The sequence below is a fragment of the Coptis chinensis genome, chromosome 7, assembly GCF_015680905.1.
Source record: "Coptis chinensis isolate HL-2020 chromosome 7, ASM1568090v1, whole genome shotgun sequence".
Classification (NCBI taxonomy): domain Eukaryota; kingdom Viridiplantae; phylum Streptophyta; class Magnoliopsida; order Ranunculales; family Ranunculaceae; genus Coptis; species Coptis chinensis.
In genome coordinates, this window is record NC_141462.1 from 23,722,250 (window position 1) to 23,745,425 (window position 23,176).

Sequence of the window (23,176 nt, forward strand, 5' to 3'; positions counted from 1 at the left end):
CTTGAGACTTCAGGGATATCCATACTCATAAATTGATGAACCAATAGATAAAAAAGAACATACAAAAATCAAATTGTAGAAATGAGTTTTTACTGACCTTCCTTAAGTACCATCCAACGTAGATGAATTAAACCTCAGACTCTATATTGATGAATTTATCAAACCTATGTTTTCCCTTTTTAGATAGTTATTCCTACTAATCGTGCTAATCAAAGGAACTAACATCATTCGATAAGAATTACAAAATAAATAAAAAATAAATAAATATAATAATAATAATCCTAAAGGTGATGTATAAATAACTTGGCTTTGTAAAGTATCATAAGTAAAATATAGGCAGGTCGAAGAACCTTTATTATCCTTCTCGAACTCCATTACAAACTCTGGTGTGTTCATGTGATTCAATTTCTCGACATAGTTCTAGAATTTATAAAATCAGTAACTCGATAAGTAGGATTAAACATATGCAAAACACAACCTAAAGGAAATATTAAGTAGCAACCCAAGTTAACCAAGCAATTGTCAATTTGGTTTCTGTTAAACCTCTCCACTCAAACAGGGAGTTTCATATTCGCATCGTTTTGGTGTCGAAATAAAATCAGGAGACCAACCAAATATTTGGTCTTCATGACTAATGTGGTTACTTGGAAGTTGGAACTGACCATAATAGTGAAATGAGTTTCATATTCAAAAAGTGTGCTCTTGTCCAAAAAACTGCAAGAAAACAATAGCAATAGTAATAACATCAGTATGCAGACAAATAAATGTTGTTACTTTGAGAGGCAACAATACAAATTCATCCATAATGTTAGGAACGTACCCAAAAAACATCATAAAGGAATATTTCCAAAGGACTCATGCTCCAAACCAAGATTATATATCGCATATCAAATTTCTTTCATTTGAATAAAGCAGGATGCTCAATATACTTTGCTCATGCGAGGTCTTTAACCAATCATTTGACCAAACACATTATTCCCTCTTCTAGACAAATTTCTGCTTCAGGACTCTTAAGTGCAATTTAAAAACTTCAAAATTGGTCAAATCACCAGGCAGACAAATAGACATAATTCTAGAATGCATGGAACAGAAAACAAAAAGGCTGATTTTTCATAATAGAAATGTTTATACGAGCAGGTTCCGTTTACCACACTTTTTATACCATAGTTTATACCATGCCCCACAACTTTCTGTAAAATGTTAATTATAACATAATTTTTTTGTGGATGCGTTCAACTAACTAACCATGAAGATAATCTCTACAAAATTTCTATGTCAAAAGATGATTGCAAAATCGTAAAATCTGAGCTGTTTAAAAAAAATCAAAATTGATAACGATTTTTAACTAGGTTAGAGATTTCGAAATGGGATGAATTTTTGTGGAGATGTTATCAATGGTTAGTAGATCATATCTACAAATTATTAGCACTTAATTCATCTTGTAAGGGGGTGTGGTATAAACTATGGTATAAAAAGTATGGTAAACAGAACCTGCTCGATATATATATATATATATATATATATGTGTGTGTGTGTGTGTGTGTGTGTGTGTGTGTGTGCAGCGAATTTCTTACCTGGTAAAATTTGGTTGTCAGCACTTGGGAGAATATCAGAACCACCAAAGAAGAAAGCTGGCCAAGGAGCAAGCAATAAGATCCTATCCAACAAAAACAAATAACAAAGAATTCAGTTAGTTATTGGACCATGAGAAGCAATGTAAGGAAGGAAATGGGAAAGGATTTTGATACCTCTGAAGAAAGGAACTTGAGGATGTGATGGAAGACTTCAGAAGGAATCATGCTGAAAACCTTCCCACTCTCAGAAACAACAATGTTATTGGAGGAGGAAGCACCATCCCCCACCCCTTTGTCTTTGCTCATATCAATTGGAGCTGGTTGTAATAGACCATGTGTCGTTGCTTTTGGTGTATATCAATTGGTTAAAACAGACAACCCTGAGAAGAATGAGAGTGTTACAGAAATACTTCAACTGGTACTATGCTTCCATTGGACTTTCATCTATCATTAGATTGACTCCCATAGTGTATATTCAAGATCATTTTGGCTTGAAAGTGGGTTTCGGAATTCCAGTCGTGCTCCTATTGTCATCTGCATTCTTTTTCTTGGTGGGCTGTCCTCTATATGTCAAAGTAAACATCCATTAAAAGCTTATTTATGGAACTTACTCAAGTCATTGTGGCAGCTTTTAGAAATAGAAATTTGGCATTCCCAGCGGACAACTTAAACAGAGTTTACTATCACAGAGCTGACTAAAATTTCGTCAAACCTTCAGACAAACTAAGGTATCACCTTCAGCTTGTCATCAATATCATTACCATTGCTGTCTATATGAATTTGATCGATATTCATAGTGCTATGTAGGTTCCTAAACAAAGCATGCATCATAAGAAATCCGGAAGAAGATTTCGACTCTGATGGTTCAGCTGTTAAACCATGGGAATTATGCAGTGTTGATCAAGTGGAAGGCTAAAAACACTCATCAGAGTCATTCCCATTTTAGTTATCATTACATCTAGCCTTGCCATAATCCCGGCTTTTAGTAACTGCTCATATTGAGCAAAACTCATCTCTCCTGGAATTGCAATGATAGCTTTAGAAATTGACTTTCTAATGTGCGACTCAGCAGTCTCTTTCATGTTGGAAAAAATGAGAGATGTGATGCAAATTGGGGGAAATTGTTTTCCATAGGCTTCAAGCCATGCTTCTCCATTGTGATCCCTAACCATCTTAAATGGAACCATCTTCATATCTTTCGGTATCATGGGGTCATCAAACTTCCTGCCCAAAAGACGCCGAATCCCAAAAATAGTGTTCGTGGGATTGGTATGCACCCTGAACTTGGCGTCAGCTCCATACATACCTTTCTCAAAAGAAAAGACTGATGGTGAATTGGTAATCACATTTGCACCTTTTCCTTCCATAACTGCCAAACAAATATTAGTGGCACCAAAAGCATTCTTCTTTAACGGAGGTGATGAATTTATTGCTGTTGTTTTAGTGTGTTCCTGCAGAAAAGAGAAAAAATTCAATATTTTTAGTTAATTAATTAATAAGAGGTGATGATGATAATCATTTTTTTTTTTTATTTTTTTTTTTGAGGTGGGGTGTTTCCCTAAGAGTGGGGTTTTGTTTCTGTCAGGCAGTAAGGTTACGAAGGGTAGGATTCTTTTTTATTAGATAATTACTAAAATAGCTCATCGGATGGGCTAGAATCGAAATAAATTAGAATTGAAATAACGGACGTAGTTTTTTTTTCAACCCACATAAAAATACAATTTTGACTTATATTAAATTAGAGAGGACACCAAATTCAGGATTACTTTGGTAAGAAGGCAAATAATTATTTTTCAAGTAGAGATTATTTTAAAAACATTGTTGACGTGGCTCACTATGAGCATCCTGGGAGAATGGATATTAATGTAGGTAGGATGTTACTGGCCAAGGAACCAACAAATGTAGTAGTCTCTGCTTCATTGACATGGTCTGATGGGGTATATAGTGTGAGGAACCCAATTGTTGTGTTAGTAAATGTTCAGTGAAGGTACCAGTGAACACTTAACTGAAACTCCTGTATCGAGTTCCAGTTGTATATGCATTTATGCAGTACGGCATATGTATAAGTTTGTCTCAATATTCCTCAGTTCTTTTTGATTTGGATCTACCTCAAATGTTCTTATATTATATTACTTTGGTCTGAGCTACGGTCATTTATGTTAAAAAAAAAAAAAAAAAAAAAAAAAAAAAAAGAATTGATCTAAACATAATAATATTTTCCTATCGGATACTGCATTCATACACAGATACTGAGAAATATATATATATATATATATATATATATATATATATATATATATATATATATATATATATATATATATATATATATATAAAAAAAATTTGATTTTGATTTTGACAAGTTTTGGCGAAGGAACAAACTATTTATAGACACCATCTGGGATCATCAATGATCAATCATCACCCCCTTCCATTTTCGGCCATATAGACAAGGATATTTTAGTTACACCGAAAAATATCAAGAGATCACAGATCATCAGTTTCGATTATTGGTTAAATGGTGCTGGTACGGTGGTACCAGCTCCTGTAGTGCAGGGAATAATCCATTATGTTAATCCATTCCATGACCATATTTTCTTTCTTCTTTGTTCAAGGAAAGAGAAACAAAATATGTAAGGCTTACCTTAGCCCTCTAGGCATTGCCACACGGGTAACCATATTTTCTTTCTTTTTGTTCAAATGGGTTTAGCAGTTAGCATATCATTATTCCATAATTGTTTATGTCAAAATTCTTTCTCTTAAAATTATCTTTGCAAATATAGTTGATTTTACCTAAAGTGAATATTGCCAAATGGTCCCTTTATTCTTTTCCCAAGACTTGATGGAGTGTACACAATCTGCAACTTTAATTTCAACCAATAAGGAACTATTAAGTTCCAAAACTGTTCAGCAATATAACTTGGTCAGTCTACTGTAAATTGTTATACAAAGTGGTAGTCCTCTAACAATCTGTGCGTGTGCGTGTGCGTGTGCGTGTTTATTTTTTCAATGGCTAGTATGATTTCTAATAATACAATGCTGCTCATTTCTTTGATCTTCTTCTTAAACCAATATCTTGTCAAAGCTGACAGTAAGAGAAAGGCATGGGAAAATATCCAACATTGTCAATTTTATTTCAGAAGTAACTATATGTGCACATTACTTGAATACTTCCATGAATATTTCTCACAATCTTCTGTTGATTGGTTTTTGTGGTGAAGATTTACATTGTATATATGGGTGCACAAACAGAGGAGGGATACTCTTTGGGATCTGCATTACATATGAGTACATTAGAGCAAGCCCTTGAGGGCAGGTATTGCTAGCTTGTTTCTTTCGTAGCTTATTTTCCTTCATCCCTTGCCCGGCCTCTAATAAAGTTTGGTCCTCAAACATGATATGGATTAATGCTACAGGTACGGTCTGCCACTCTGCCTTAACCCCGAAACTAAATTAAAACGAATGAACTTTGGTCCTGAAATGTAGTTCCTAATCAAATGCTACATGCACATCCGACGGGCAGAGAGAGATATTCCTGGGTATTAGAATTAGTTTATAAATAACTACTAGAATTGTAATAATGGTTGCCAAACGGCACCATAATTTATCGATTCTCAGAAATACTTAGTTCGCCCTATTCTTCCCCGGGTGTACTTGTACTATACTAAGTCAACAATACACACATTTGAGCGGGTTCCAATAAGTTCCATCAATATGTCAAATAAATAGCTAGGCAACACAACTTAAAAGCTCTTTTTTTTCAATGTAGAAAGTCTACTGTATATGACACAACGTGGTTATGGAGTTTTCAAGGAGTACGTGTTTTCGGATTTCTATTGAGATTTCTTTGTTGATGAATATTTTCTCCATGCTTGGTGTAGCTCTCCACAAGAATCATTGGTATATAGCTATAGAAAGAGTTTGAATGGATTTGCAGCTTGGATTACAGGTAAAGAGCAGAAGAAGCTTGTTGGTATGTGATCCGTTGGGCAACAATATTGAATTGTTCTTTGTTTAGTTAGTTCTCTCAATTTCTTCCAAGCACTTTATCTCTTCATTCAGCTCTAGCAATAATAATGTCATCAAATGCATTCTTGTAGGCATGAGAGGTGTGGTTTCAGTTTTTCCTAGTAAAAAACACCAACCTCAAACATCAAGGTCATGGGATTTCTTGGGTTTTCCAACCAAAGTTGAGAGAGTACCTGAAGTTGAGAGTAACATCATTATCGGTGTAATTGACTTTGGAATCTGGCCAGAGTCCTTGAGCTTTAGTGCAAGTGGAATCGGCCCCCCTCCAAGTAAATGGAAGGGAACTTGCCAAAACTTTACTTGTAACAAGTAAGTACTCGTCTGTGATTTTGGCAGAAACAATTTCGTAATTGAATTTGTGATCACTATGTCTACGACACAGTATATCCAACATAATATAAGTGCTGCATGTTATTAGCTAGATCTGTAGCAATTGAGCAGTAGTGCTGAAAGTAGAAGATAACCACATGCTGTACAAATAAACAAGAATTGTAGAATCTCTTCTACTGGCTTTTGTCAACAATAAGAAGTTGTTTGTTGTGTGGCCACAGCAAAATTATTGGGGCAAAGTTCTATAATGCTGATGGAAATTTCACCGGGGAGGAGAAATCCCCACGAGACACAAATGGGCATGGAACTCACACTGCATCCATTTTAGCTGGACGTGAAGTGGAAGACATAAGCTTCTTGGGGATCGCAAAAGGAACTGTAAGAGGAGCTGTTCCATCTGCTAGAATTGCCGTGTATAAAGTGTGTTTCCAACAAGAGTGTCTTGATCATGACATTCTAGCTGGATTTGACGATGCAATTGCTGATGGAGTTGATATCATTTCCATTTCACTTTCACTCTTTATACAACCTTTAACGTTTTCGGAGGATTCCATTGCAATAGGGGCATTTCATGCCATGCAGAAGGGAATACTTGTATCTGCTTGTGCTGGAAATTATGGACCACGTTTGAAGACTCTAAGGAATGATGCACCATGGATACTAACTGCTGGCGCAAGCACCATTGACCGCCAGATCATAAGCAAAGTAACACTGGGCAATAATATGATCCTTGAGGCAAGTTCAAGTTCCATCATTTGGTTGCCTAGTAGAAGTTCAAATTTATTTTCAACATCCTTGAAAGTGTGATACATCTCATCTAGAACACTTTAATTTTATTAGGGACTTGGAGTCAACGGTTTTGTAACGACCTCAACACTCACTCCTCTGATATATGGGGGCAATGCTACAATTAGCACAGTTGACGACAGCTCAAGGTAATAAACCATATCAGAATATTAGAACTGCTGTACTTAACTTTCATTCCTCAAATCAACTTGACTTATTTCTATTACATATATCCAGGTGTGTTCTTGGTAGCTTGGATAAAAAACTGGTGGAGGGGAAAATAGTTATCTGTGGTGAACTTAGCGATGCTAGAGGTCCTCTGGAAGCTGGTGCTCAGGGGACGATTATGGTGACTAATATTACACAAGATGACGCGGGCAGTTATCCTCTATCAGCTACTGTTATTAGCAATATTCCTGATCTTCTAAGAATCGCGTTATACTTAAGTACTACCAGGTTAGACTGTTAAAGAATGGCTTAATGTAAACTTGCAACTGCTACACTTTTGGGTTACTAATGAAGCTGCAATCTTCTTTTTATTCCTTCAACGGACTACTTTACCACAAATCTAAGTTTTTTAGACACAAATCTAAACGTACTAAAATAAAAAGTGAAGACTTTTGTCCTCTGTTTGATCAGTAGAGCTTTATCTGTTGATTCGATCAAAGAATAAAGTACAGTGTAGCAAATACAGAGGGAGGTCGATACTATCTACCCAAATCAGCCTTGGTGATACTTAAGAACAAATGCTTGCGGGTGCTAATGCCAAGAAAATTACAGTTGACTATTCTGAACAAAATTCAGAAGCTAAGAAGAACTAAATTCTCGAAGTTGCTTACCAGTGGTGTTTGCATCTTCTTCTAAGTTAGTGAACTTTGGGCTTGTTATGTGCAGCAACCCCACGGCCATTATTCATCAAGGTGAAGCTGCATATGATTCTAATGCTCCATCTGTGGCATCTTTCTCTTCCGGAGGCCCTAGTACTATCACACCGCTCATTCTTAAGGTGCATTTTCTTCATTTTATATGGGCTTATACTTTTATTAAAGTTGGATTTGATTGTATCAGTGTTGGTGCTGTCCTTTAATTGAATGTATTGCAGCCAGATATAATTGCCCCGGGAATTGACATTCTAGCAGCTTGGTCTCCAAAAGGATCGATTTCAGCAATTTCAGGCGACAGACGCTCAGTTGCATATAACATTATTTCGGGAACATCTATGGCTTGTCCTCATGTCACTGGGGCAGCGGCTTACGTTAAAACAAATCACCCAGCATGGTCCCCTGCAGCATTAAAGTCTGCACTGATGACAACAGGTGATGTTTTTATTCTGAACATAACTTTCATAAACCATAGATATCACAGGAGAAGCTTTGGTAAAATATATTTGATTTTGTAGCTTCTCCCACGAAAAACGTTGATCCATCACAAAGGGAATTCTCCTATGGTGCCGGTCAAATTAATCCAGTAAAGGCTGTAGATCCTGGCTTAGTATATGATACTTCAGAAAATGACTACGTAGAGATGCTTTGCAACATAAATTACTCAGTGGACGCACTTAAAGCCATAACGGGTAGGAATGTAACTTGTGGTCAAGTAGAGGGAGACGAGTCGCTTCTCAACTATCCGTCAATGATTTCATATGTCAATACGAAACAACCCTTTCATAAATATTTCCCAAGGAAGGTTACCAATGTTGGCTCTGCAAGTTCTACATACAAGGCAATAATCAGCGAACAACCACAGCTAAATATTACTGTTACTCCTAGTATTCTAACGTTCAAGTCAATGAACGAGCAACAAAACTTTGCTGTCAATATTACTGGAGGAGTATTTGAAACCAATGCAGTTGTCTCTGCTTCATTGACCTGGTCTGATGGTGTGCACAGTGTGCGGAGTCCAATTGTTGTGTTAGTAGAAGTTCAACGAAATTTCCATTAACTATATGTCCCTATCGCTTTGTCAATGCTAACAGATGAGCAGAGATTGTCAAACTGTTGAAAGTACAAGTGAAGCGCTTCCTTTCGTAAAATGTTTTATTATGTCACTTGGAGGGAAATGTTATTGTATACAGTAAGTGATTACTTAAAAACCCCATCATCTTGCTGCTTGTTTTGGATGAACAATCGGATCCCACCTTTAGCATTGGCTACTTAATTACTAATAGCAGCTCTACTACTCTTCTGCTCCCCTGTTCCATAATCATCAAAGTACTTATCCACTAGCTATGCGTAATTGCAATGCAACAATTCTCCATTAAACAAAACGATTAGGATAAAGGGCTAGTTAGTGTTACCCCTCACCCCTCAACCCCCTAGATAGGACATTAGGGTCTTCCCCCTAAATACACACAAAAAAAAACACTCAAAAAAAAAAATCAATTTGGTTTGACTGTGTTTTTTTTGTGTATTTGGAGAGAGAGACCCTAATTTCCCCCATCTAGTAGGGGGAAATCCTAATTGGCTCATGTTTGGGTCAGAACTCACGCAAACACACTAATGATTTTGTTGGAAAGGTTGATATGAAGTGAGAGAGACTGTACCACCAATGGCTGCCTACGTATCCAAATCGTTCTCTGAAATCAAGTCTCAAAAATACACGTAGTTCTTTGTTTGAAATGTTTGTTGGGTATTTATAGGAATCTTATTGCTTAAAATACCCTTTCTTTATTTGATGAGATATTTCCCTCTTTATATGAAATCTTTCCAAAAGCTTCATATTGAAAAAATCCTTTCACATATTTCCGGACCTGCTATATATAACTTGGGTGCCATATTAGTGGGCAGTGTCATTGCTCCAATAGAGGGCATGCCCGAATGCCACACTAGTAGGCAAGCGGGACTACTACAGTAGCAGACAAGCAAGCCTACCTCATTAATAGGCAAGCGATGTCACAGTAGAGGGCAAGCAAGCACGCCTCACTAGTAGGCAAGTGGGACTGCCATAGTAGTGGGCAAGCAAGCACGCCTCATTAGTGGGCGACTCTTATAGTAGTACCCAATGATGGTCGTTCGTAGGGGTACGAGTACACTGGTAGATACATCGCCCCCTCTTCTTCGGATGGAATTCGTTCCTTGCGGTGAAGAATAAACATAATATTACTGCAAAAGAATGGAACCGTGTGATTGAAATATCTATGGTGCAAGTGCATGACAAAGCTGATAGTAGCAACCGCCCGTTTGACATGACATCTGTTAATGCTACTGTTGGTATTGATGCCAAAGAAGTTGTGGAGTGGGCAAGCAAGCACGCCTCATTAGTGGGCGGCTCTTATAGTAGTACCCAATGATGGTCGTTCGTAGGGGTACGACTTTTTGGTGCATAAAGAGAGGTGTTGAAAATGCAAACTCCATGACTTTTTGGTGCATGTAGAGAGGTGTTGAAAATGCAAACCTCATGACTTTTTGGTGCATGGAGAGAGGTGCTGAAAACGCAAACTCCACAACTTTTGGTGCATGGAGAGAGGTGTTAAAAACATAAACCCCATGACTTTTTGGTGTGTGGAGAGAGGTGTTGAAAACGCAAACTCCACGGCTTTTTGGTACATGGAGAGAGGTGTTGAAAAAGCAAAAAGGTGTTGCAAACACGAACTTCATGACTTTTGAATTTGTATATGTTTTTTATAGTTTAGCTTTCCTATCAACTGCTTGTCTTTAAGAATGGTAATTGAGTAATTGATATATATATTATTTTTTACTAACTAACTGAATGAAAATAAAGAAATGTGGAGTAATGCATTTTATTGATGAGTGATAATCTGAAAAACAAAAGAAAATTACTTCAAGGACCAGTTCTAAAGAACTGTCGGCCCAAACTACTAATTGTCTGGCTTGATAAAAGCACATCCTAATCCAGAGCCGGATTTGTTGTGTGAGCCATCCGTGTAAACGATCTATGAATCAGATGAAGGGTCAGTATGTTTTGGCGGGGCTTCCTAGCCCCCAACTATAGCCGTTTCACTAGAGATACTGTTGTCTTGATTGACTTCAGAGTCGAAATCGTTGATAGGGGAATCTGCCATTAGGGATGCAAGTGCATGACCCTTTTCTAAAACGCGAGGTTCAAAATTGATGCTATAAGCACTTAAGTAGATGTCCCATTCCGCGAGCTTACTTGATTCCTGGGCACTTCGGAAAACTTTGCGTAGAGGATATTCTGTGTATACTTTGACCAGTTTTCCTTGGAAATACGACTTGAGGCATCTGGCAGCATGAACCAATGCTAGAGCAATTTTTTCAATTCTTGAATATCTAGTTTCCGCCCCCGTTAGTGTTTTACTAATGAAGAAGATTGGATGACCGTCTTCTCTATCGATGAATAAGGTTGTACTTATTGCAGTATCTGTAGCGGCCAAGTAGGCTCCAACAGGTTGCCCTGTAGTTGGGCTGGCCAAGATTGGTGGCGAGACCAAGTAGTTCTTGATTGATTGAAAGGCATTTTCACAATCATCATTCCACCTTGCTACGTCTTTTAACGTCTGAAAGAAAGGACGACACCGGTCCGAGTACTTAGAGATGAAATGATTTAGTGCTGCTAAGTTCCCTGTGAGTTGTTGAATCTCCTTTTTTGTTTTTGGAGAGGGCATGGCTTGAATGGATCGGATCTGTTTTGGGTTAGCTTCGATGCATCGACGAGTCATGAAATACCTTAGAAATTTCCTTAATATCCGCCCGAGAGCACATTTCAAAGGATTTAGCCGCATATTAAATTCATCAATTCTATCAAAAACTAATTGTAAGTCAGAGATGTGATCTCCACTGTGCTTGAATTTTACAACCATGTCATCAATGTAAGCTTCCATTGTCTTGCCTAACATATCTCCAAATATGGTGTCGATCATCCTTTGGTATGTAGCCTCTGCGTTTTTTAAACCAAAAGGCATAACTTGGCAACAAAAAATCCCTTGGTCAGTTATGAATGTAGTTGCTTCTTGGTCCTTAACAGCTAGCAGGATCTGGTGGTATCCCAAATACGTATCCATAAATGATAATCGTGGGTAGCCAGATGTGGCATCCACCAATTCCGATATTCATGGCAGAGGGTAGAGATGAATTAGGCAAGCTTTGTTAAGGTTCGTGAAATCAATGCACACTCTCATTTTACCATCTTTCTTAGGTACTGCAACCATGTTAGACAACCACTGTGGATATGAAATTGGCCATATAACCTTAGTTGAGAGTAAACGGTCAATTTCCTTTCTGACTTTGAGTTTTCTATCTAGGGCCATGCGCCTAGGCTTCTGCCGAACTGGCTTGATGGTAGGATCAATGTCAAGTGTGTGGCATGCAACTTCTGGGCTAATTCCTGGCATTTGCTCGACTGACCAAGCAAAGATCTGTTTGTTCTTCCTTATGAGTGCTACCATTCCCTTTTGTTCATTTTTCGTCAGTTCTGCTGATATGAAAGTTGTTTCTTCACCTAAATTCCCAATCTGAACTTCTAAGATGCGGTCTATAGTCGGCGGTCATTCATTTTGTGAACTAGCAGTGTAAATACTGTGTGGGACTGATTTTGATTTAAATATTTCTTGTGAATTACTGAGAATTGTATTTATCCGCATATCCGACAGACAATATTCCTCCAAGACCCTTTTGTGACAGCTATGGGAAGCCATCTGGTCACCGCGCACCTTACAAATTTTGTCACAAGATGGGAATTTTACTGCCTGATGAAAAGTAGAGACTACTACGCCCATGCTATGGAGCCAGTCCCTTCCTAGGGTTGCATTGTAAGGGGATTTGCAATTCATTAGAAGGAATTCAATGTCGATTGACTTGTCCATGAGCGTGACTGGTAGAAAGACTCTTCCTACTGGGGTTGTTACTATTCCGTCAAACCCAATGATTGGAATATTTTCTGCAATAATTAAATTTTTTGACAGCTGCATGTTCTTGTAGCAACCTGCAAAAATGACGCTGACAGAACTTCCAGTATCTATCATGATGTGCTGAACTCGCCATAATCCAATGAAAGCTGAGATGACGACAGCATCATAATGAGGATGATGGACGCCAATTAGATCTCTATCACTAAAACATAGGGGATCAGGCTCTGTAGTTTTTGAACGAATTCCTTCAACAAAATCAATATTATTGACATGATAAAATTCACGCAAGAAACCGAACTTGGCTCGTTGTTCACACGTTTACCTTGTGTGTGAGATGTCATTGATTTTGGCATGACCAACTAGTATGACATTGTGGCTAGTCATTGCTAAATTTTGCTTCACAACTTTTGAAAGCAAAAACTCGTCTAATTGTCCATTGTCGACTAGCCTCTGTATTTTTTCCCTTGAGAGATCTGCACTCTTTTGTTTCATAGCCGAAATCATTATGGAAGGGACAACAAAGATTTTTGTCACGTTTAGACTTAGTGTGTTCAGGTAATTAAGGGCAGCAGAGGAAAAAGTAAGTTGCATCCCTTGATCTTCTCATATATCGCATCATACTTGACATTTAATGGAGTGAGCTTCATTTCCTCATGAACTGTGTTAACCTTTTCTGATTTCTATTGTTGCCCTTCCGATATGTTTTGCTTCTATTTGCCTCTACCTTCATTTGAGTCTTTACTCCGAAAATCTTTATCTCTGGAGGCTTTTGATCTAACATCTTCCTCCACGTTAATAAACGATTGCGTTCGTGCAAACAAATCGGACTTTGATTGTGGGGGGTCCCGTACAAGAGAGTTGTAGATTTTGTTTTTATCGAAATAGACTCCTTCCTTGAATGCATGAATGATCATTACGTCAGGGACATCGGTGACCTCTTCTTGCACTTGGTGGAAATGAATTACGAACTTTGCCAGTGCTTCATCCTATTGTTGCTTGGCGTTTAGTAAGATGTTGACATCCTTAGGACGTGTCCAATTATGCTTAAACCAATCTGTGAACTGGTTTGCTAATTCCTAGAATGACGCGATAGATCGAGTTGGCAAGCTGGAAAGCCAATGTAGAGCTTCTCCTTTTAACGTAGACAGAAAAAGTAGAGAACTAGCCTACTTTTAAACTCCATAACATGATCGTTCGGATCACCTCCTGCTTCTTTAAACGTAGGAAGTTCTGGTTGTTTGAATCCTTCCTGAGGCTCTGCATTTTGTATCTTTAGGGAAAATCTCCCGACGACATCTTCGTTCATTGCAAGGTCTTTCCATCGTGCATCAGCGACACCCATATTGGTTATTGTTTTCTTGACAATGTCTTTGATTTGTTATTCCGTGAATGGTGTGCCTATGACTTCAAGATTTTCGATTTGAGGAGTATTTTCACCATGTTGCATCTCACGGTGTTGTCGCCCCCAACTATTGCTTGCATCTATATTTGGCTGGTTCCTTGGGATGCGAGACCTATGCCGATAAAAAAGGCTAGGCTATCGAATTGGGGAGCCGCTTCTTTGGTGTCGCCGTACTCTAGGCTGACCTTTGTTAACCTGTTGATAAGAGCCCAAAACTGTAGTTTTAACCCCTTAACAATAATACTTTTAGACCAATTATGCGAGTAATAAATAAGAGTTGATGTTGATTACGTGCTTTTATATATTTCAGGCATTAGAGTCAATTATGTGTAGAAATGTGTCATTTTTGCTAGATAAAGGAGCAAGGGTTGTGATAAGCACCCAAAACTGTAATATTAAACCCCGAGTGACATAACATTTTGGTCGTTTATGTGTTTAATAATCATATAATAATTATATTTTCGTACTTTTGCAGGTTTCCACATTTAAAATGAATATAATGATAAAACATGCATCGAAGTACGGGAATACTGGAATATTTGAAGTTTCCCACTCAACCCCAGTAATGCCCAACAAAGCCTGACTAGAGCCGAAGTTTCCAAAAGAACAAAACCAGTGCAGAATGGGTCCACATATAAAGAAGCAGTAAACTTCCGAAGCTCACATCTGATAAATCTGGGTGCCAACGTTGGCTAGTGAACTGCTAGAGCTACCAGGGCGACAAACTCTACGCAAAGACGAAAAGTTGTAAAACGCCAAAAATCGGTATCGACATACATACTAAGTGGACCCACTCTGCAGGCCTAAAAGGCATGACGAGTTAGCATATGCAGGTGGCAAGTGATGGTCACAATTTAGTGCCACCTTGCAATAGGAGAAGACACGTACCAATTCAAAGTAGGTGGTTTGAATTGAAATTGGCTAAAAAACAAAACCTTAATAAGCAAAAAGACAAAAGCTAAAATTTAAAACAGATAAAAACAAAACTTTGTTATTCAAAGTTTTGAACGTTTCAATTTGGCTAAAAGACAAAACTTAATTAATCCTTCTCCAGCCATCCAACCTATATATATGGGGATCTTCGGATATTCTCTTTCAAAGATTCTATGCTTTAGCTATACATTAGTTTTACTTTAACGTCTGTAGTTTCATTCCAGCACTTAAACTCTGTCATTTTCATTCCAACAGCTTAAATACTGTAAGTCATTTTACCCTTAATAACATTCATTTCTTTTCTAGTTTAATTCTTGTCTTACATTTATTTACTTAATGTATACAAAGAAGTTTTATTATTCCTTCAATGACCATGAGCTAATCCCCTCGAGGGGGGGTTATCTTTGCTTCGTCGTGAGAATTCGATTGACTCTTTAATATTCTAGAATCACTACTTAGGAATTAGGCATAGATTAGACATCCGGTCCCAAAATGATCGAGGACTATACAAATTTGGAGTCGATGCTCTAGAAACGCTCTGCGACCCAAAATGTCTCGGCGACTTCTATGGTGTCGAACGACTGACTCTCTAATTTGTCCAACTGATGTGGAATCGAGCCGAGCTGAAATGATATTCCGGAGATGAAATATTAGTTCAACTCCTTATGCTAGTGTGATGCTTGCTCGAGATGTGGGCATCGCTAGGGATCAATACTTCGGCGTCGTCTCCAGAACCGCGAGGCAATTAGAGATGTAGTGATGTGGTAATATAAACTGTTGAAAAAATGATTCTTGCATGAGTATGATTAATCCTCTTCTTGTTTCTCTATCTTTGTTTACCTACATCAAAATCACCGTATCAATTTACATTATTTGCATTACCGTTAATTTAATTAAAACCAACTAAAAAACTTAAAATCTTACTCATCAAAAGTTGTAATTTCAGTTGTGAACCTTTCCGAGCCCTAAGGTTTGGACGATCCCTTACTCGACCTATCCTACAAAACCCACGCGAGTAAGGTAACTTGACTAAAACGGACGACTATACAGACTTTAGACTTTGGACTTTGGACTTTGGTCTTCGGACTTCGACTTTGGACTGTGGACCTCGGACTAAAGAAACTTAAGTATAAAAACCAATAAACGTATAATTAAACATTTTTATCAAATGGCGCCGCTACCGGGGAAGGACTCTGGACTTAACGTAATAATTGGAACACATCACGTAAAACCCCCTCCCCTACCTCTTCATTTTTTAATTTCCATTTCTTTTGCAATACTAACGTATTACGTACCTGTTTGCCCTAACTTTTTCTACTAACAGATATCTGTGAACCAGATCATGTTTTTTTATTAGCACAGTTTAAGTATTCCGTAAGAACTTGAAGTACTGAACTGACAAAAGAGTCTCGGACGAGACTAAATTAGTAGCGCGCGAGACTAACCTGGAGTATCAACACTCCGGTTTTCAGGTACAGACCACTTTCCTTTTCAATACTCTTTTGGACTCTCTTATCCAGTTTATCCAGTAAGTTCACGAGCTCGGGAGTTAGTTCGATCGTGTATGAGGAATCGCGGGACGCCAGGTTTCAAATTCTTAAACTCTTCAAACTTTGTCGAGGATATTATTTGGTTGTTACTATAACCTGTTTTACCTTGCATGTTTGTGTGTTGGCATAAGAACTCTTTGCATATAAATGTGGTTTGTCATTACATCTTCACGTTAACACGATTAACATGATTTGAATATATTTGGATGTATGTGTAGTTTTAAACCACCTGCTCAGAATATTTTTGTATGTGTATGTTACATCAATTCACGTACGCGGTATTCATTTGTATGAGTTCGTTCTCGACATTCCCCTAGCTCACATTTAAGTTGCACGTATCAATAGCTATAGATTATTGCATGTGTAGGACACATTTCTATTCACATAGATTTGCATATGTAGACTTCCTGCGTAAAACTAGCATGTGTTAATTGTATGTTTAGTTTCTATTTTGAAATCTAACGTTTTTAATTGCATGTTTCGTAATCACATCTCCATAATACATTAATTATGTAAACTAAAAAAAAAAAATCCTAATAATTAATATTTCATCTTAATCATCTTAATAACACCCCGCATAATACACCATCATAAATCATCATCCTATTCCATCAGTGCCTAGGAAACTTGAAAAAATTGAGATTGCCTAATTAAGAAATGTGCTAGCACGAACAACCTCCCTCAATCATCTTAGGTGACCTGGCTGCTGGAATATTCACACGTGATCCTAGCTTACCTGCTCGAGTTAGCAACAGCTCAGGAAGACATGTTTCACCTCCCTCCTTCCTTAATTCTAAAACCTCTAGTCATAAATTGTTCCTTATAAGCCTTGAATTAAAATTTGTATTTGTATGAGACTACGGTCTGGTAAACATAAGGAATTAGAACTTACATATCGTCGTCGGAAATAGAATAAACAACTGCTTATGCTATCTCCTAGACATAGTTCCTCCTCCGTAAACCAACCTCGTCAAACATCTCCTTTGCCGTCATCTCCCTTAATTATGGCCCAGGAAAATCCCACAGTCGAGAAACCCCTTTCGGATTTCTATACTGCCTTACAAGAAAGATCTGCTTCTTGCATTAAACTAGATGCTATTATAGGTGATTTTCGAATTCCGCCAAACATTTTCAGTTTGTTACCTATTTACCATGGTCTAGACCATGAAAAACCGTACAATCACCTTTGTCGGATGCAACAAGTAGTCACCACTTTCCGCCATCCGACTGTTACCAACGAACAAGTCTTGCTTAGGTTGTTTCCCTTCACCTTAGGCGATAAAGCTTCGTTTGGCTTTCACTCAAAGCAGTGCCACAATCCATTGACACATGGGCCAAACTTCGTCTGAAGCATTCATGATAAAGTTCTATACTTTCGAGAAAACTACATAAATTATTCAAAAGATTCAATTCTTTTCCCCAAAGCTTCTGTGAATCCTTTTGGAAGCATGGAGCGATTCTTGATCGATCTCGCTTCTCAAATGTCCCCATCATCAACTCGACACCGCTGTATTAGTCCGTTCATTCTTTAATGGTCTCTCTGACCATCAAAAGGAAACCTTATATATCATGAACGGCGGTTGTTTCATGGACAAGGGCGCTACTAAAGCATACAATTTTCTTGAGAAACAGGCTTCACGAAGCACCCATTGGGGAAACACTGATTCTTCCATATCTTCTAAAGACACTCCTACCAAACAAAAAGGTCAATGCTCTTTCGGTACAAGTAAATGATCAAAAACCCAAACAGGTCATGGCTGCCAATGCTTCCCCATGTCCTCTTTGCTTAAGTCCTATGCACGCCGATTCTTATTGTCCTTTGGTATACGAGTACCCTCCCCAACCTTCTGAAGAGGCTTGTGCTTTCAACATCCCTAATGCACCTTGGCGACAACATCTGAATTTAGCTTGGACACCCCCTACCCAACAACAAGCTCCTCCGGGTGTCAACAACATTCCTCTACGACCACCCACGAACTACAATTCTTATCGTCAAGGAAATCCTTCGCAATTCCAGCAAGGGAAAAGTAATTTTCCCAACAATGCAAATATAGGGTACCAAAACAACTGCAACCTTGCTCCGCTAATCAAGGATATGGCTACCAAAATCAACCCGTAAATAATAACTGTGAACTAGTTCCTGCTGCTCCGCTGGTACAATCCATAGTCGATAAAACAGCTGAAACTTTTTTGACATACATGAATCAATAGAATCAAATCCTAGCTTCTATCCAATAGTCTTTTCAGCCGTTAGCTCAGGATAAAAGTAAAAAAAGGGTGTTCCCTGCCCAAGCAGTTCCAAACCCTAAGCCTACAAACACTGCCTTTGAACTCAACAATGCACCAGGATCTAGTAATCCAAGCCAGGGTGAGCTAAATGCCATTACCACTCTTCGTTCTGGCCGAACCATCGACAATAAAATACGTATGCCAGACGAGGAATCGACGGAAACCACGGCTGACGTCCTTCCAACTCCTACCTCACAACCTATAATGGACGAAGTTGTGCCTTCCAATTCTACACCCACGTCCTTAGGGAAAGACGCCACTGATCCTTATGCACGATTCCGCCCAAAAGCTCCGTTCCCTGCCCGTTTGGTAAAGAACAAACGTGACGAACATTTTGATGAGATCCGTGAAACCTTCAAAAATTTGACCATAAACTTACCTTTCCTAGATGCACTTAAGAATTTACCCAAGCATGCCAAGTTTTTTAAAGACATGTGCACCACCAAACGACGTACGAATGTTCCTCAACAAGCATTTTTCACTGAGCAGTTTCCCTTGATTACCACTACCAATGGTGTGGTAAAGTACAAGGACCCAGGTCGACCAACTGTACCATGCGTTGCGTTGATACAAGTATACCGCTACCACACTTTTAGACCTAGGTGCGAGTGTTAACCTACTTCCCTACTACTTATTTAAACAGTTAGGTCTTCATGAATTAAAACCTACCAATATGACTCTGCAACTCGCGGATCGCTCCATCAAGTACCCAAAGGGCTTAGTAGAGAACATCATAGTCAAGGTCCAAGATTTTTACTACCCAGTTGATTTTTTCATTCTAGATACTGAATTGGCCTGTGACTCCAATCCTATCATCTTGGGATGTCATTTTCTTGCAACTGCTAACGCTCTCATAAATTGTCGAGACGGTTCAATGACATTGTCTTTCGGGAACCTTTCTGTTGAACTCAACGTGTTCAAATTAATGAAACAATTTCCCGATCCTATAATGGAGGGCGAGATTAGCTTGGTTGATAGTCTGGAACATGATTATTTCACAAACTCTTTTCCCCCAGATGAGATACACCAATTTCTTTCTTTTGATAATCCTGAGTTTGACGATTACTCGTACATAAATGATGTCCACGCATTATTAGAGTCGGTACCACTATTTGACCTTACTGCTGCATTGCAAACTGATTCAGAAGAACCGGATTCACTCTTTTCCATTGAAGAGATAATCCCTCACGAATCCTTGATCCCCAATCCTCCAACTCCGGATTTAAAACCTCTACCCTCTGATTTGAAGTACGTGCATCTCGATCTCGATGGTAGTCACCCTATAATAATTTCTGCTCACTTGACTACCGACGAAGAGGCACGTTTGATTCATGTCATTCGTGAACACTGCTCCGCTATCGGATGGTCCTTAGATGATATCAAGGGAATAGACCCTAGCATATGCACGCATTGCATACATCTCGATGACGGCACAAAGACATCGCGAGAACCACAACGCCGCCTTAATCCCGCCATGAAGGAAGTGGTGAGAGAGGAAGTTTTACGTTTACTTGATGCGGGTATCATATACCCTATCTCGGCAGATGATTGGGTTAGTCCCGGCCCACGTTGTTCCCAAAAAAGTCCGCATTCAAGTTGTACAAAATGAAAATGGTGAGTGCATCTCCACTCGCATTCCATTAAAATAGAGAATTTGTATTGACTATCACAAACTTAATGCCAGAACACGTAAATATCACTTCCCTCTCCCATTCATTGACCAGATGCTAGAATGTTTAGTCGGTCATGCTTACTACTGTTTTCTTGATGGCTATTCCGGATACTTCCAAATTGTCATCGATCCCGCCGATCAAGAAAAGACAACTTTCACGTGTCCCTTTAGAACCTTTGTATACAGACGAATGCCTTTTGGTCTTTGTAATGCCCCAGGCACCTTCTAACGCTGCATGCTTCACATTTTTAGTGATATGATGGAACGTTATATGGAAGTCTTCATGGGTGACTTTTCCATTTACGGAAATTCCTTTGACGACTGCCTATCCAACCTTTCTAAAGTATTAACGCGTTGTGAAGAGAAAAATCTGGTACTCAATTGGGAGAAGTGACATTTCATGGTTACCAAAGGACTTGTTCTAGGTCATATTTTTTCGAAAGACGGGATAGAGGTTGATAAAGCTAAAATTGTTAAAATTGCTTCGCTACCTTTCCCACATACAGTTCGTGATATCTGTGCCTTTTTAGGCCACGCTGGGTTTTACAGGAGATTCATTCAGGATTTTTCTAAAGTTGCTCGACCTTTAATCAATCTCCTGCTTGAGGATGCAGTATTCAACTTCAATTTCAATTGCAAATAAGCTTTTGATACTCTAAAAACCGTTCTAACTACCGCTCCTATCATTCAACCCCTGATTAGTCTCAACCATTCGAACTAATGTGTGATGCTAGCGACTTTGCTATTGGCGCCGTACTAGGCCAACGACGTGATGACAAACCCATTGTCATTTACTACGTTAGTAAAACTCTTAATGACGCTCAACCTAATTACACAACAACTGAGAAAGAGTTCCTAGCTGTTGTCTATGCTTTGGATAAGTTTCGCCCTTACCTAGTTGGAACATCCACCATCGTATATCTTGACCATGCGCGCGCCGGTACTTACTCTCAAAAAAAGGACGAAAACAACGATTGTTCCATTTGGATCCTTCTCTTGCAAGAATTCACCTTGGAAATCAAAGACAAGAAAGGAACCGAAAATGTCGTGGTCGACCATTTATCAAGGCTGGTTGGTGACATTGATAGTGATTCTGAAGCCATCTGTGATTCCTTCCCAGACGAATATTTGTACTCTATTTTCTCATCTCCATGGTACGCGGATATCGTTAACTACCTAGTTACTGAGGAAGTTCCTTCCTCTTGGTCACGTCCTAATCATAAAAAGTCCTTATCCACTGTAAAATATTATTTTTGGGATGACCCCTACCTCTTTAAGTATTGTTCCGACCAACTCATTCGTCGCTGCATTCCCGACTGGGAGCACACCGACGTATTATCCTTTTGCCATGAATAATCTTGCGGAGGTCATTTCAGTGGAAGGAAAACTGCGGCCAAGGTATTACAATGTGGTTTTTACTGGCCTACCCTTTTTCACAATGCACATGAACATTGCACAGCTTGCATTCGTTGTCAGCACCTAGGTCGAATTACCAAACGAAATATGATGCCCTTAAATCCTATCTTGATTTTGGAAATTTTTGATGTTTGGGACATTGATTTTATGGGACCTTTCCCTATTTCTCAAGGTTTTCTATATATTTTAGTCGCTGTAGACTATGTGTCCAAATGGATTGAGGCACTCGCATGTCGCTCAAATGACCATAAAACTGTCGTGAAATTTGTTAAAGAAAACATTTTCTCTCATTTTAGTGTCCCCAAAGCTATCATCAGTGATGGGGGTACACATTTTTGTAATAAAATTTTGGGGTTTTTAATGAAGAAATATGGAGTTACTCACAAGGTTGCTACTCCATATCACCCACAAACGAGTGGCCAAGTGGAAGTCTCCAACAGAGAGATAAAGTCTATTATGGAGAAAACTGTCAACCCATCAAGAAAGGACTGGTGTCTCCGCTTATCGGATGCCTTGTGGGCATACCGAATAGCATTTAAGACACCTATAGGGATGTCTCCTTACCGCATTGTTTTTGGAAAACCTTGTCATCTTCCAATTGAACTTGAGCATCGTGCCCTTTGGGCCATCAAAAGCCCCAATTACAATATCATCGGCAGCGAAAAGTTTAAAACTGCAATTAAATGAGCTTGAGGAGATTCAGAGTGATGCTTATGATCTCTCCGAAATCTTACAAAGCTAATATGAAAAGAGTGCACGACAAGCACATTTTTGGCGTAAGGATTTTAAAATTGGCTAAAAGTTTTCTTGTCTAACTCCGGATTACACATTTTTCCCCGGTAAATTGAAAACACGATAGTTTGGTCCTTTCATTGTGTCAGCTGTGAAACATTATGGGGCAATCTCTTTGCTTAATCCACAAGATAACAGCGAATTTCAAGTCAATGGACAACGCCTAAAATATTACCATGAATTACGCTCACCAGATGTTGAACAGACTCTTCTTCAGGATCTGGTCTGCACAGACTAGATGTTTCATTTGGCGCACTCAATCTTGTTTCTATAAAGGGTACCCCATTTTGGTAGCCAGGCTATCTTCTATCTTATGATCTCCAAAGTTCTTTGAAGTGTGTGGTTGCAAGCGACGGAATCTTAGTCCACGAAAACTCTATTTCAGAACTGAGTATAAATGTCTTTTGCAACACGAGCAATCGTGCTTTTCGGTAAACGATGGGTACCTAAAATTTCACCTCCTTCATTCTCTTTCCTTTTCTACTCTCTGCCTCGCGAACTTTAGCTATTCATTTGATGTAAGTCTCACTCATCACGAATAGGGAATGGTCGTAGTACTTTTGCTCGTAAATATCG

At 38.7% G+C, this 23,176-nt stretch overlaps 1 protein-coding gene across 1 annotated transcript; it reads left to right on the top strand.

Annotated features, from left to right (window-relative positions):
* Window positions 1-3,427: 3,427 nt before the first annotated feature.
* On the top strand, window positions 3,428-8,660 carry LOC147486709 (subtilisin-like protease SBT4.3). The gene is made up of 10 exons (XM_086573826.1): window positions 3,428-3,511; window positions 4,796-4,890; window positions 5,456-5,547; window positions 5,675-5,912; window positions 6,155-6,668; window positions 6,774-6,868; window positions 6,957-7,175; window positions 7,530-7,725; window positions 7,822-8,035; window positions 8,119-8,660. Exons 1-10 carry the CDS (start codon window positions 3,428-3,430, stop codon window positions 8,658-8,660), a joined length of 2,289 nt encoding a protein of 762 aa, XP_086429952.1.
* Window positions 8,661-23,176: the final 14,516 nt, after the last annotated feature.